The 14,118-nt window shown below is 36.7% G+C and overlaps 2 protein-coding genes across 2 annotated transcripts in view; one reads left to right on the top strand and one right to left on the bottom strand.

Annotated features, from left to right (window-relative positions):
• Positions 1 to 102: 102 nt before the first annotated feature.
• Positions 103 to 2,141, bottom strand: LOC134657650 (pyridoxal phosphate homeostasis protein). The gene is made up of 4 exons (XM_063513211.1): positions 1,989 to 2,141; positions 1,507 to 1,864; positions 585 to 826; positions 103 to 232 (listed from the first exon to the last, which is right to left on the bottom strand). The coding sequence occupies exons 1-4, from the start codon at positions 2,085 to 2,087 to the stop codon at positions 152 to 154; spliced, it is 780 nt and encodes a 259-aa protein (XP_063369281.1). The 5' UTR covers positions 2,088 to 2,141; the 3' UTR covers positions 103 to 151.
• A 307-nt stretch (positions 2,142 to 2,448) lies between these two features.
• Positions 2,449 to 14,118, top strand: part of LOC134657528 (huntingtin-like) — a 60,053-nt gene continuing 48,383 nt past the window's right edge. Inside the window, exons 1-10 of the mRNA XM_063513103.1 lie at positions 2,449 to 2,655; positions 2,729 to 2,870; positions 3,063 to 3,184; positions 3,657 to 3,874; positions 5,136 to 5,267; positions 5,953 to 6,086; positions 6,566 to 6,755; positions 8,247 to 8,371; positions 9,471 to 9,641; positions 13,983 to 14,092. Of these exons, the coding sequence (XP_063369173.1) occupies positions 2,591 to 2,655; positions 2,729 to 2,870; positions 3,063 to 3,184; positions 3,657 to 3,874; positions 5,136 to 5,267; positions 5,953 to 6,086; positions 6,566 to 6,755; positions 8,247 to 8,371; positions 9,471 to 9,641; positions 13,983 to 14,092 (1,409 nt within the window). The 5' untranslated portion in view covers positions 2,449 to 2,590. The remainder of the gene's footprint in view (positions 2,656 to 2,728; positions 2,871 to 3,062; positions 3,185 to 3,656; positions 3,875 to 5,135; positions 5,268 to 5,952; positions 6,087 to 6,565; positions 6,756 to 8,246; positions 8,372 to 9,470; positions 9,642 to 13,982; positions 14,093 to 14,118) is intronic.

Raw genomic sequence — 14,118 nt, 5'->3', positions numbered from 1 at the left:
GACCATTTTATTTTCTGTAAGAACCCCACTGACCCATAAACACTTATTGGAAGCCCATACATATTTGTATAAGTAAATTAAGCAAAAATTTACAGGCTATGCTAATGTTAAACTACTAAAATATAGATCTTTTTCGAATATTTTCAGATTTCTAGTTTGTTTTTGCTTGTTTAGGCGGCCTTGCACCAAAAATTGTTGATCCAACTCTGATTGTAGTCGCTCCTAGTTCAATCTGAAATCAAATCAATTTGTTATGAAATGAATTCTACTGAATTAAAATGTGATAATTATAATTTATACTGGCACCAGTGACTATTAACCAATATTTCAACATAGGTAATACAAAAAGTGCTTGTAATACTCATTCAATAGTTGCATTGCACCTAATACAATTTCATTTATGTATTTATAGTAAACATGGACAAACTAATTTATCTCTGGCTTAGAACTTAGAACATATACCACTGTAGGTGCTTCCCTCCAACTGCGAACGCAGGCCGGTAAGCCAATTTTGATTACTGTGTGTCAACTCACATTGTACTTAACTTATTTACGTTTGGTAATAAAAATAAAAAAATACATACCGCATGTTCATAATCTGTGGACATCCCCATAGACAATTCAACATTATTAATATCCAGGTTCAAATTATTGCACACCTCTTGCCTGCATTTTGCAAGTGAAATAAAATCTGGGTTAGGACCTTGGGACACATCATAATCGTACTGTCCTATAGTCATAAGTCCAACATATTCTAGGTTTGGGCAATGATTGATAACATGCTGCGACAGGTTGGTTGCCTCTAATGGTGGCACTCCATTTTTAGCTGAAATAATGAACATAGAAAATATACCTACTTGGTCAACCAGATCTTGACAGTAGAAAAAGGCGGCAAATTTGAAAAATGTAGGCGTAAAGGGATATCGTCACATAGAAAATTTGAATTTCGCGCCTTTTTCTACTGTCAAGATCTGGTTGACCAAGTATAAGTGACTCATTGTTCAATTGAAAAATTCAACCATTTTGATCTGGTTTTGACTGTTATTAATTAACACAATACATTATTATTAAGCCTATTTATTATTGTTGTATTTTAAACCTTTGAATATATGGGTCAAGAACAACATATACCTATTTAGACCTTTATTTTTAAATTTATTCCTAACAACATCAAGAAGCATGCGGGAGTAAACTGAATTGGGACAGCACAGAATAGAGAGCTATGGAGAGAGCTGGAGGAGGCCTATGCCGAGAAGGCAGACTAAAAATTAATAAAAAAGCAGTGACATTAAAAATATATTTATTAAAAATTAATTAAGAAAAATGTTAAATGAAATGTGAATCAATTTAAATGTAATATGTAATGAATTTTATTTTTTGGTCAATAAAGGCTATTCTTATCTTATCTTATTCCTAACAAGTATTATCAGGACAATTCATTAGATATCATAGAGGCTTGAACTCATTACTTTGGCTATTTCATGTGTGTTAAATGAAAAACCTTACCTTCTTCTCCGCTTGTATTAATTTGCACCATAACTTTTAACTTTTCATCCCCTTTTCTGAACTTGAGCCACTGTTTGTTTAAATTATCAGCCAGTTTGTCTGAGTGCACTGTTTGTACCATAAACAATCCTGGTGAACCAAGGAGTTTGTTTATTTTGTTGGTTTGCAAATGGCCTATGAAATGCCATTTAATATCCTTGCATGATTCTAGAATTAGAGGATCAATAGCCTTATCTGCTAACTCGTTTACATAGTTCTCGCCAAAATGACGCTGGCCAGCCTCGTAAGCTTGGACTATTAGCGCCGCTGGTTTTATTTTTGATACAGCTACCAGCCTTGGTGTTATTTGAGGTAAATCCTGAAAAAGAGTTTTTAAAATAATGTATGATTTCTAAAGTTTGGTTAGGTTAGATTTCGTTTTAATGTCTTATAAAATATTTCATAAAGTTTGAGAGAAAATAGTACCAAATAAACAAACTTACTTTGGCCCTTCTGGCAACTGCCGCCTGAATTTGAGTCAAAACATTTTGCAATCCGTACATTACGTCCACTTCTTGATCTTCCGACGCATACGCAGACATTCTTGTCTTGTTTATGTCAGACTTTATTTATTTTCAGGGACGACGTACTTTATTGTTATCAATTTTGCTTATCGCTTATTGATCTATCCGCAACCAGCTGTGTGAGCTGTGAGCTGTCAGGTTGCTGTCACAGCTGTCTGTCAATGTCAAACAACTCGTCATTGGGTCCTGAATTAACCAGGATTTTGGTTGTACATCTACGTTTATTATTATCATATTATTTTAAAGTATATTTTAGTTTGTTTAGTACATTTTTGATATTTATTTGATGCAGTTTACAAAATTCCAAGTTTTTTTATATATTTTTTTTCAACTCCATAACGCAATTTCTGAACGAATAAGTAATTCAGTCAGAAAGGCAGAAACGTCATTTCAACGATTGATTTTCTGAAGTTTTGTTTTGTTTGCGTTTTTCCGCGAAGATATACACAGTTTTTCCACTAACTACGTTGCTAAATATGTGCAAATTATCTTTAGCAAATATTGAATAATGTAAAACAGCCATGAACGTGCTTGAAAGGGCCGAAAAGGCCTTAGAATACTTGAAATCCGTCGAAGGCTCTACGAAGTGAGTTATATACCATTTTCTTGCACTACGCATTTCCTGTATGGAAATTAACCGGTATTTGTATTATTTTTAGGACTCATGAGCTCCAGGCGGCAGCTGGTACGCTGGGGCGGTGTCTAGGCGCGTTAGGAAGTCGACAAAACTGCGCTAGACACTATGGAAATCTTCTGCACTCTGCCATACCGACATTATTGGCTCTGGCAAGCAACGATAGTGTGAGTAACGGTATTTTAAGCATTAAATTTAAATGTTGTTTCTCATTACCATAATTACTTTGGTAATTGTTAATTACTTCAATGGCTGAGGGTGCTGGTCTATTAGTTAAGAAGTCATGGTTCCTATACTACTTAATTATGGTCTCTATGGTCAAGGCTCCTATAAATATGTAATAATTATTATATTTACAGGCGGAAATTCGACTAGTGGGTGATGAAGCCTTGAACAGAGCAGTAGTGGGGGGATTTGCATTCCACTCCCACAAAACTAATATTATTCTGCAGAATCAAATTGATCCCACCAAAAACGCCAGGTAAAAATAGATTGAAACATAAGCTGTGTAAACAGGAGCTTTATACACTTACAAGCTAAAATATTATTCAGGTGGTAGGCCGTTGGCTACGGACCGATTATGTCAATTAAATTTATTAACTTGTGTGGCATAGATTATTATTTTTAAGTTTTAGCTTTTCAAACATTTTACTTGATCAATATTAGTAAATATGATGTTAAGATATTTAAAAATATTTTTATAATCTTTTTTGGATGACTAACTACAATGAAGTCATGTTCAAATTATTGTTAAAAAAATCTTAACTATAGTTGGTCATACCAATTTGTCAGTAAATAGGAACATTAGGAACAAAAAAAAACTATACTCAATACTCATCCTTTTATTTTGGGTGCTAGTACTAGTGTAAGACAAAAATAGTGTGATCCTCTCTGTCTATATTTGAAATGAGACAGTCCTTTGACAAACTATGCATCTTCTATAAATTTATCAGATGGATCCGAGCAGCTCTCGCAAGAATCCTCCTCGGAGAGAGCTGGCTGCGACCCGGTGTGGGCAAGATCAGGATGCAGGCTCAGCTCCTGTTCCCGAAGCTCAGCCAGATTGTAAGGACCACAAGCCAAATACAGCTTACGCTGGAGGCTTTAGAGAGCAATTTGGATCGGATACTGTCTGCGCTGGTTGTTTATACTACGGATGAGGAAATTGCTGGTAGGTAGTTTACTAGTACTCTTATCATCTATTTTTTGCTTAGATGGTTTCATTTCAATTATTGTAACAAACTTGATAATATTTTGCTTGAAATATGTTTCTGAACTGGAATGAAATTATGAATTTTAATCAACAAAATTACAATAGTTACCTAAAACTTGCAGTTTTGCAACGCTATGTGTAGTCTGGCCCTTTTCTCTATAATTTAGTATTTATTTATTTGTCATTTATAAGTAGAGGGCGGAATTGTTCATGGCAAAAATCAAACGTCTATAGAGTTGGAACGTTGAATTTTATCGACTATCGAATAAACTGAAATTATATCTAGGTACCTATTAGCGTATCTTTTTTATTTATTAACAAAACTAAACCTCAAATCCATAAGCAAACAATAATAGACTTCATATGAACATTACAGAATAACATTTAAATAAAAGACAATATAAAACGATAATTTTAAAAACTACCTACTTAGCACTTCATTATTAAAACTAGCTAGTCAACTAGCTAATCGAAGAGGTTAATGTTAAATTCAGAAATGTAAAAGGTGACTAAACTTATTGGTAGCTGAAAAAGTCGATAAATTCAACGTTCCAACTCTATTGACATTTGATTTTTGCCATGAGCCCTCTGTTTATAAGCTAACAGTATCAGGTGCACTATAAACTAGTTACAATCACATTGCCGAATATTCGGTATTCGGCCAAATTTTGCCTACTATTCGGCCGAATACTGAATATCTGTTGCGCCTAACTAAAAAGAAAAATTACACAAAAAATACCAAAAATTGGGTATATTTAATATTTAAAAATTATTATTGGAAAATTGTTAAATAGGAAGACCCTTTTTTAAGCATTTGTTGATTACTTATGAAATATTTTATTTTTATCATGGGTCTGATTTGATTGACTCTAACTACATTAATTAGTTCTGTTTTACAAAAAATATATCTTAGCAAACGTTGTGCTTTGTTGGCGAACAGTTTTCATAATAATTGTGACTCAAATGTTCGCATCTCATGCCGAATATTCGGTATTCGGCCGAGAGAGTGGCCGAATATTCGGTATTCGGTCAAAACCACTATTCAGGGCATCTCTAGTAATTATTTCAGTTACCATCATCATTATAAAAATAAATCATATTGTCCTTTTATGTTCTGTAGTGTAGTACATTCATTTTAAGACTCCCACCACTTATCCAGGAGAAATGATAACGGTCTAAAATAATAAAAGTCTAATTTAATACCAATTCTGTTTTTCAGAACTATGCTCCGCCCTGCTCACTCACGTGGAGAGCACGGAAGCGGGCGTGCGACGGCCAGCAGCCGCGTGTGTCGCACTGTTGTGCTCGCACAAGGACTCTGTGCTGGCTGAGGTGTGCTCCGCCGTGTTCAGTAAGTACTGTTTGACAGTAGACCTTATTGTAACCACATAAGGTCCACTGACAAAACTATGATCCACTCTGCTCACTCATAAAGTATGGAAGCGGGCGTGCGACTGTCAGCGGCCGCGTGTGTCGCACTGTTGTGCTCGCACAAGGACTCTGTGCTGGCTGAGGTGTGCTCTGCCGTGTTCAGTAAGTACTGTTTGACAGTAAACCTTATTGTAACCACATAAGGTCCACCGACAGAACTATGCTCCGCCCCGCTCACTCATGAAAGCATGGAAGTGGTCGTGCGACGGCCAGCAACCGCGTGTGTCGCACTGTTGTTTCGCACAAAGACTCGGTGCTAGCTGAGGTATGCTCCGCCGTGTTCAGTAAGTACTGTTTGACAGTAAACCTTATTGTAACCACATAAGGTCCACCGACAGAACTATGCTCCGCCCCGCTCACTCATGAAAGCATGGAAGTGGTCGTGCGACGGCCAGCAACCGCGTGTGTCGCACTGTTGTTTCGCACAAAGACTCGGTGCTAGCTGAGGTATGCTCCGCCGTGTTCAGTAAGTACTGTTTGATAGTAAACCTTATTGTAACCACATAAGGTCCACCGACCGACAGCACTATTTACAAAAGTAAACTACGTGAGGTGTGCAATAGAGTATTGTATTGTAATGTACATTAAGGTGTATTTTCCAACAGAGAAGCTGTGGCCGACGACGAGCGACAACACGGTGGTTTTGGCGTGGTTCTGCGTGATCAAGGCGCTGTTTCAGACTAACGATGTGTCCAAATTCGCGGACACTGACATGTTTACGGTGCAGGATTATTTGCAGGTACTTCTAATATTATCTCTTATATAACATCGTGTGACAGGGACAACGTGATAGCGTTTTATTATGTCGGCCCTGTCACACAGTGTTTAACAGCCATTACTGGTTTAATAGCGTTAAAACTAGTGGATTTACACTTCAATTTTAACCACAGTTTTTATTGCACACATACCCACATACCTGGAGAGAGCGTGTGCGGTTGTGCAATAAAGAGGATTTGTATTGTATTTTATACCTATAACTAACCAAACATAATATGTGGCTTATGGCGTTCCATTAAAAAAAAAACATTATTTATAGTGTGTTTTATATTGAAATAATATTTTTAATTTTCTCTACTTTTAATCGTTTAATTTTTTTAATCTATGGTAAATAATGTATACATAATGTTAAACGTTACTTCATATGTATAATAATAAAACTACAAAAGCCTAGAAAATAAGATAACAAGAATTTTGTCAGCCATTAATATTATGTTTCAGCTTTACTACCTATGTATCCATTACATAGAGCGAACCTCAACCGAACATAACATCCAAAACGCAGTACTGGAATGCCTCAGCACTCTCCTATCGCAAACCAGAGGGGAATACAGGAAAGCCTTGTTGGAGAGGCATCCGAGGAAGGTGTCTTTGGACCACAGGGAGGAAAAAAGACATAGGAGGAATATTAGTAAGTTACTGAAAATTAATTTTATTAGAAATAAATTAAAAGTAGAAAAATTCATCGTCTCACAAGGAAGGGTACCCAACTGTCCGGCTCCGATTTGATTTATTAGGGTTCCGTACCCAAAGGGTAAAAACGGGACCCTATTACTAAGACTCCGCTGTCCGTCCGTCTGTCACCAGGCTATATCTCACGAACCGTAATGATGTATTTCTGTTGCCGCTATAACAACAAATACTAAAAACAGAATAAAATAAAGATTTAAGTGGGGCTCCCATACAACAAACGTGATTTTTGACCGAAGTTAAGCAACGTCGGGCGGGGTCAGTACTTGGATGGGTGACCGTTTTTTTGCTTGTTTTGCTCTATTTTTTGTTGATGGTGCGGAACCCTCCGTGCGCGAGTCCGACTCGCACTTGGCCGGTTTTTTTTATATATGTTATAGAATAGTCTAAAATAGCAAACACGTATTTTTTTAGCTGCCCATACTCAACCTAGTGGGAGAAATTGGCCTCCAAAGTACTGAAAAGTGACAAAACGCTCTAACTTCTGTAGAAAGTTTTGATCAAGCAAATTGCTAGTTAATTACTGGTTTGAACATACATATGTTGGAGAATATGAAAAAATAATGGACACGTGTTTTGCTATTTCGGCTAAAAAACACACTTCAAAGTTCTATATAACACTATATAACAAAATCGCAATTTCCTTGTTTTCCATATATCGAAACAGCTTCTAACGTTACATGGTGACGTCACGATGTATTGCCATTTTGTTAGAAGCGTTTCGTCAGTAAAGGGTGCCAGACTTTGACCATCATTTATGACTTTTGTATTGCTTGAAGACAATGGGTCCTATACAGACATTTGATCCTCAAAACAAACCTGATCGACTGATACCATTCATAAAAACTGGCCAAGTGCGAGTCGGACTCGCGTTCCAAGGGTTCTGTACATTAAGTCTGACATAGGTTTTCCTGTCATCTATAGGTAAAGAGCTATTTTGTGTATTTTTTTCAAAATTTTCGACCCAGTAGTTTCGGGGTTAAGGGGGGGGGGGGGGCGGGAATGGTCATTTTTTGCCTATTTTCTTGAATAACTGCTAAAGTATTTATCCTAAAATTAAATAAATATATATATATATATATATTTGAGATTCTTACAATGAGCTCTTTCATTTGATATGTAACACGATATAGTTTGAAAAACTTTATTTTTTAATTTTCTCATTTACCCCCCAAAATGGCCTCCATATTTAAATTTTATTTATTTACGTTACACGTCCATCTTTGGGTCACAAACTTACATATGTGTGCCAAATTTCAACTTAATTGGTCCAGTAGTTTCGGAGAAAATAGGCTGTGACAGACGGACGGACAGACAGACGAGTGATCCTATTAGGGTTCCGTTTTTTCCTTTTGAGGTACGGAACCCTAAAAATTGTGAAATACCCTATTGTGTCACGATGGCACATCACTTTATTGTGTGATTTCATCAGGTAACGCGAGTATATCGTCTCGGGCGACTATGGGCCCGCTGTCGGAACGTGATTCAGATCTACTGTTCAAAGGAGCCCTACATTTGACTACACCCAGCCTTAGCGTTGAGGATCTCACCATTCAGGTACGTATCTTTTAAAACACGCTGAAGCCACTTAGAAGTAATTTAGTTAATATATTTTATTGCACCACAAAGAAAACAAATTCAAAAACAGATTTACAGTGGAATCGATAACAAAAAAAGAATCGACGTATCGATTGAATTCATTGTACTTCGGTAGTCAACAATATATCGAAAATTAAACTGTTTAGACGACAACGGTTTCACTCACTTACATTTTAGTCGCTATTGGCAACATGTTTCGGGCCCGTCGGGGGTCCTTCTTCAGGCTCGAGTGCTCGCGGCGACTGCGTTTCGTGCACTGACCGCCTAAACAGCCGTTGTCGTCTAAACAGTTTAAAATATGTCTCACGAAAGTTTAATTTCGAATATCGAAAATTGCTAGCAAGGTCTCGCACCGCCTAAATGCCACCACCGCCTAAATTTACCCTCTAGCCGCCCATACGTCAAACCTTGCCAAGCAAAATTAAATTTTATTTTGTCAACTCAAAGTTCAAATTAGAATGGTACAGGAGATCTTTTTATAGGTCTCTGGGCGGCTAGTGGTTAAAGGATATATCACAGCATAGAGCTTATTAGTCTGTCAAGCAAAGTATGTCAGTAGCAATGTACAGCAAAGTGAAGTTGGGCAACACTCAAAGAGCAGTATTGCGCTAAGAAAAGCAGAAATGTACATCGAACCAAAACATGTAAATGATAATTTACATTTTACCTCAAATTTTACAGACATTTACGATCAACGAGCATAATTGTACATTATAGGCACCTTGACTTCATGCAGGATATTATTTTATATATTGGTATTTAATGGTGACAGCAGAAATTTCTCTTGAAATAGCAACGATTCAGAATGTAAACAAACATAATGGCTGTCTTTCACGATCCACATTCCACAGATAAAACACAGATGACACGCGATTTTGGAATTATTCGAAAACAGTGTTGCTAACCCGCGATTTTTCAAATTTGCCGCCTTTTACTACTGACAAGATTTGCTTGACCAATTATATATATGTCAAGGATACTAAACAGTACTTTATGTCACTTGCCTATCATTTTTGCTTATGTGCCAGCTGTTAACTTTTATTTATCACATCCCCAGACGCCAGACTCTCCGGCGAGTGAAATGGACTTAGAAGAGAACACAGAACACTTGTCTAAAGAGCTGCTAAGTTACCACAAGAACCTGACCGAGAAGCTGCAGGAAATCGAGGAGTCGGAGACGACAGATGAGGACCATGTAGACCATGCAGGCTTTGAGAGTGGAGTTAAGGTAGACAGAAAGATAAAGATAAACTAGTAGTTCGCCTCGAACTGAGAACTCGCGGTTCGCCAAAAAGTTAGATCAAGTGAATCTAGTCAGCAAAGGGTCGAAAACCGCTTGCGATTTATTGCAAGGTCTGTGGAGCCCTTAACTGATAGATTTAAGTCACCATAGATTTTAAAACAGTATCTGTGGTAGGTAAGCCGTAATCTTTCTTGTCAAATGTCAAATGCCTACCCATATGATGATATTTATTTTATTTTGTTTTTATTATAAATCTAGCCGATTATTTGAATATCGTAAATTAAAAAATCAATTCTAAATCTTTTTTAAATGTGTAAATCGAGCACTTTCATTTGATACCAAGATCGACCATGCTTTCTTGCAAATAAGTTGACCAGAATAGCAAGACCCCCCACAAATAGCTTTTTGGCATTCTAGGCCCTTCTAGCTCCATAACCCCTTGATCGAGCCTGCTCATAATTTAATGACTAAAATATAATGCCTTCATCTACACGTTTGCCGAATTTCATTTAAATTAGACCAAATTTGGTTAAGTTATTGTGTATCAAACTATCCTCTGATAGTTCAGCTTAAAAACATGGAAATGCCGGGACGTGCCACTAGCCAGCCGTGTGTTCCAAGTTGAATGTAAGAACTTCACTTCACTTCGCTCGCTCGTTCGAATATAGTTTATTCAAGTAGGCATAATTACAATGCGCTTATGAACGTCAAATAAAGCTACACCGGCTCCAACCCTACACCTCTGCCCCGGGAAGATTTAAATCCCCCAATTGGAGGAGGGTATCCCAATATGGGACCGGCAACAAACTCGGCGGGACACATCTTTTCAAAAAAAAATTACATCTTATAATTAACATGCATTACGAGAAAATAAGGAAACAGAAATACAATTTAAATTACTATAGAATTCATGCAATTATACACATAAGGTGTAATAGAAATTAGATTTAAAAATATATACATATGTACATGGAATCATACAAATACGTAGCTCTTTCAGAAAACATATCAAATTCATACAAAAGGAAAAGAAAATAAAGTTATTAAAATAAATGGGAAAACATATATAAATCTGATTGATTCTTATGAATTAAGTTCCAACATAAAAGCTATAAATATACGAGCTAATATAGAGACAAACCAAAGAAAGTCTGCAGCGCAATAATTTGACATCGAATTAAAAAACTACATATGGCAATGTTTTTTAAGCAGTCAGTAAACGTCATGCACTATGGTATGTGTTTGTCAAAATCGTTTAAATATTCATTGTGTTTTGTGATGAACGGAATAAACATGGTGAAACCTTACAAAACCGGCGTGCGGGAGTTACTTTTCCGCATGACGAATAATTTTACACTTGTAAAAAGTCAGCACGAGGCGATTCAAGCTGAAAAACGACAATGTTTACAAAATTTGGAGTTGATGACGGGTAAGTGGAATGAAACATTTTAATACTTCACCATATGTACCTACTTAGATAATATAATATTGGTTTAGACTAAGGTTTCACAGCAAATTGAACACACCTAATAGGTATAGGCATACTTATGAACTTCCTCTAACATTTCGAGAAACTCATTGGTACTAGCCAGGTTTTGAGCTCGAACCCACAACCTCCATGCTTATGCTCACGGCATGGGTACCTACTAGTTAAAGCTAAAATTAATTTTTAATATATCTTTATTGTTTTAATCAGGGATCGGAACCGGTTTTTTGCAAAAACTTAGAAATAACCATATTTTTCGAATTATTTTATACTCGAAATGTAGGACTCAGTTGTGTTTTTAGGTTACGACTTCGTATTATTAGATTGCCCAATTAGAAATGAAGTAATTAGCAAAGAACGAAAAAATACCGTTTCCGTTCCCATACAAAAAATACCGGTATCCGATCCCTGGTTTTAATGGTTTATTTCGTTTTTCCGAAAACTTTAGTTCGCAAATTGCGGGCAATTTCTCTGTCAATCTAATTACGCCTTAATGGGAGTAAAAGAGAAAGATGCTCGCATATTGAGAACTTCGGTGTTCGCGGTAGGCCCTCTGTACCTATTTACCGCCGTCGCGGATATTACAAAATCTTATTAATTTTGATGAAGCCAAATGTCACATTCTCCCAATATTATTTATCAATATTAGTATATGTCTACATATTAATAGTGACATCTATTGTTGGAATGAAATTTATTTTACCATAAAAATTAAGCTGTGCATACAGCTTAATTTTTTCATAGACGGTAAATATGGTAGAAATTTCACAAGTATCAAGACTATTTAATCCATTTTCTGTGGTGTTGTCGCATACTGATTTTTAAAAACTACTTTTAATCTAGCGCTGCAGACTTTCTTTGGTTTGTCTCTACCAACAATTCACTGATAATTACTAACTTTTTAACCGACTTCCAAATCTAAAAGGAGGAGGTTATCAATTCGGTTGTATGTTTTTTTTTTATTTTTTTTTTATGTTTGTTACTCCATATCTCCGTCATTGCTGGACCGATTTTGAAAAATTTTTTTTTTATTGTAAGTATATGCATACAGATTGGTCCCGTTTTTGTCAAAACCCAGTTCTGATGATGGGATCCATGAGGAATCGAGGGAACTCCTCAAATCTTAAAGGCATACATATAGTGATTTTTGTGTTTTTATCAACAAATCAAGCATATACATTCAGAAACGTGAAATTTGATGAAGTGGAACTGCTGATGATGATCAGAACAGAACTCTTCAACGACGCATAGTTCATGTTTGGCGATTTGTCCTCTTCGTTATGTTTGTTAAGCAAGTTAAGTTTTTAAGCCACATTTTTGTCAAGCTCGAGTTCTGATGATGGGATCCATGAGGAATCGAGGGAACTCCTCAAATCTTGAAAGGTGTGCGTATAGAGATTTTTGTATTTTCATCAGAAAATCAAGCATTTTTATTAAAAACTGTCGCATTTGATGAAGTGGAACTGCTGATGATGATCAGAACAGAACTCTTCAACGACCCATAGTTCACGTTTGGCGATTTGTCCTCTTCGTTATGTTTGTTAAGCAAGTTTAGTTTTTAAGCCACATTTCTGTCAAGCTCGAGTTCTGATGATGAGATACATAAGGAATCGAGGGAACTCCTCAAATCTTAAAGGCATACATATAATGATTGTTGTGTTTTAATCAACAAATCAAGCATATACATTTAAAAAGTAACATTTGAGGAAGTGTACTGCTGATGATGACCAGAACGAAACTCTTTAACGACGCATAGCTCGCGTTTGGCGATTTTTTCTTTTCGTTATGTTTGTTAAGCAAGTTAGGTTTTTAAGCCATATTTATGTCAAGCTCAAGTTCTGAACATGGGATCCATGAGAAATCGAGGGAACTCCTCAAATCTTAAAGGCACACGTATAGAATTTTCTGTATTTTCATCATAAAATAAAGCATTAACATTAAAAACTATCGCATTTGATGAACTGGAACTGCTGATGATGATCAGAACAGAACTCTTCAACGACGCATAGTACATGTTTGGTGATTTCGAATTTCGACTTTGACTTGGACTGGAACCCGGACTCAGATCCAGATCCGGACTCGTACCCAGATCCGGTTCGGACCCGGACCCGGACCTGGACTCGGATTCGGACTCGGACCTGGACTAGACCCGGACTCGGACCCGGACTCGGACACAGACCCGGACCTTGACCAGGAAAACCACTATGATACCTAAACTAAATAAACCACTATGATTAACTACCATAAAATGTAGGTATAAAGTATGATGAGGCCAAACCCCTCCCGCTCAAATCCCCGTACACCGCACCGCATGCGCCGTTAAGTGGGTTAGGTTAGGTTTGAACTGATATCCTCACAGAACCGAACAAAAGTGGGTTAGGTTAGAACTGCGAGCCTTACAGACACGAAATGCTTCCTTTTCTACATAGCGCACCATCTACAATAATCTTTCACCGGGCCGCATAGAAGTCGGTTTTTTTTTCTTAAAAATTATTAGATATGTACTTACACACTTTTATTCCCATATGCTACTTAATAGGTACTAGATGTCTAGTGAGTCACGACTCACGAAAATGCTATTGAACAACAATTTTACAACTAATATTAAAGCAGAAGGAGTTGAAAATAGAGTTCCGGCTGAAAATTGTTGAGCATTAGACTTTTGGGTCGTTGCAACATCTATTGTCATGTAGCGGTACTGATAATTCCGCCACTCGATGCTAGATGTCGACTATGAAAATAATAGTATTTTTGGTACCAAAACTGATGTATGGAGTGAACACTCTATGTATTTTTTCTCTATGGTAAGAGTTCATTGACATATTTCTTATATGTTGCAGGTAAATATAGGGGCGTCGACTGACGATGACATCCCACTGAAGTATCTTGCCAGGTTGCTAGCCTCAAAGTTTCTTCTCACTGCTAATAAAGGAGGCGTAATACCTGACAGGTAAATAACACCTACCTTAGTAACTA

This window comes from Cydia amplana, chromosome 20 (assembly GCF_948474715.1).
Source record: "Cydia amplana chromosome 20, ilCydAmpl1.1, whole genome shotgun sequence".
In the NCBI taxonomy this organism is placed as follows: domain Eukaryota; kingdom Metazoa; phylum Arthropoda; class Insecta; order Lepidoptera; family Tortricidae; genus Cydia; species Cydia amplana.
Note: the sequence above shows the minus strand (reverse complement) of the source record. Positions and strands in the feature narration are given on the sequence as shown.

Bases quoted from the DNA above. Each gene is read 5' to 3' on its own strand.
- LOC134657650 (XM_063513211.1), bottom strand. From the start codon at position 2,087: ATGTCTGCGTATGCGTCGGAAGATCAAGAAGTGGACGTAATGTACGGA. The intron at 1,865-1,988 runs GTAAGTTTGTTT...ACTCTTTTTCAG, and splicing joins CAGTTGCCAGAAGGGCCAAA to GATTTACCTCAAATAACACC. The intron at 827-1,506 runs GTAAGGTTTTTC...TCATTATTTCAG, and splicing joins TAATACAAGCGGAGAAGAAG to CTAAAAATGGAGTGCCACCA.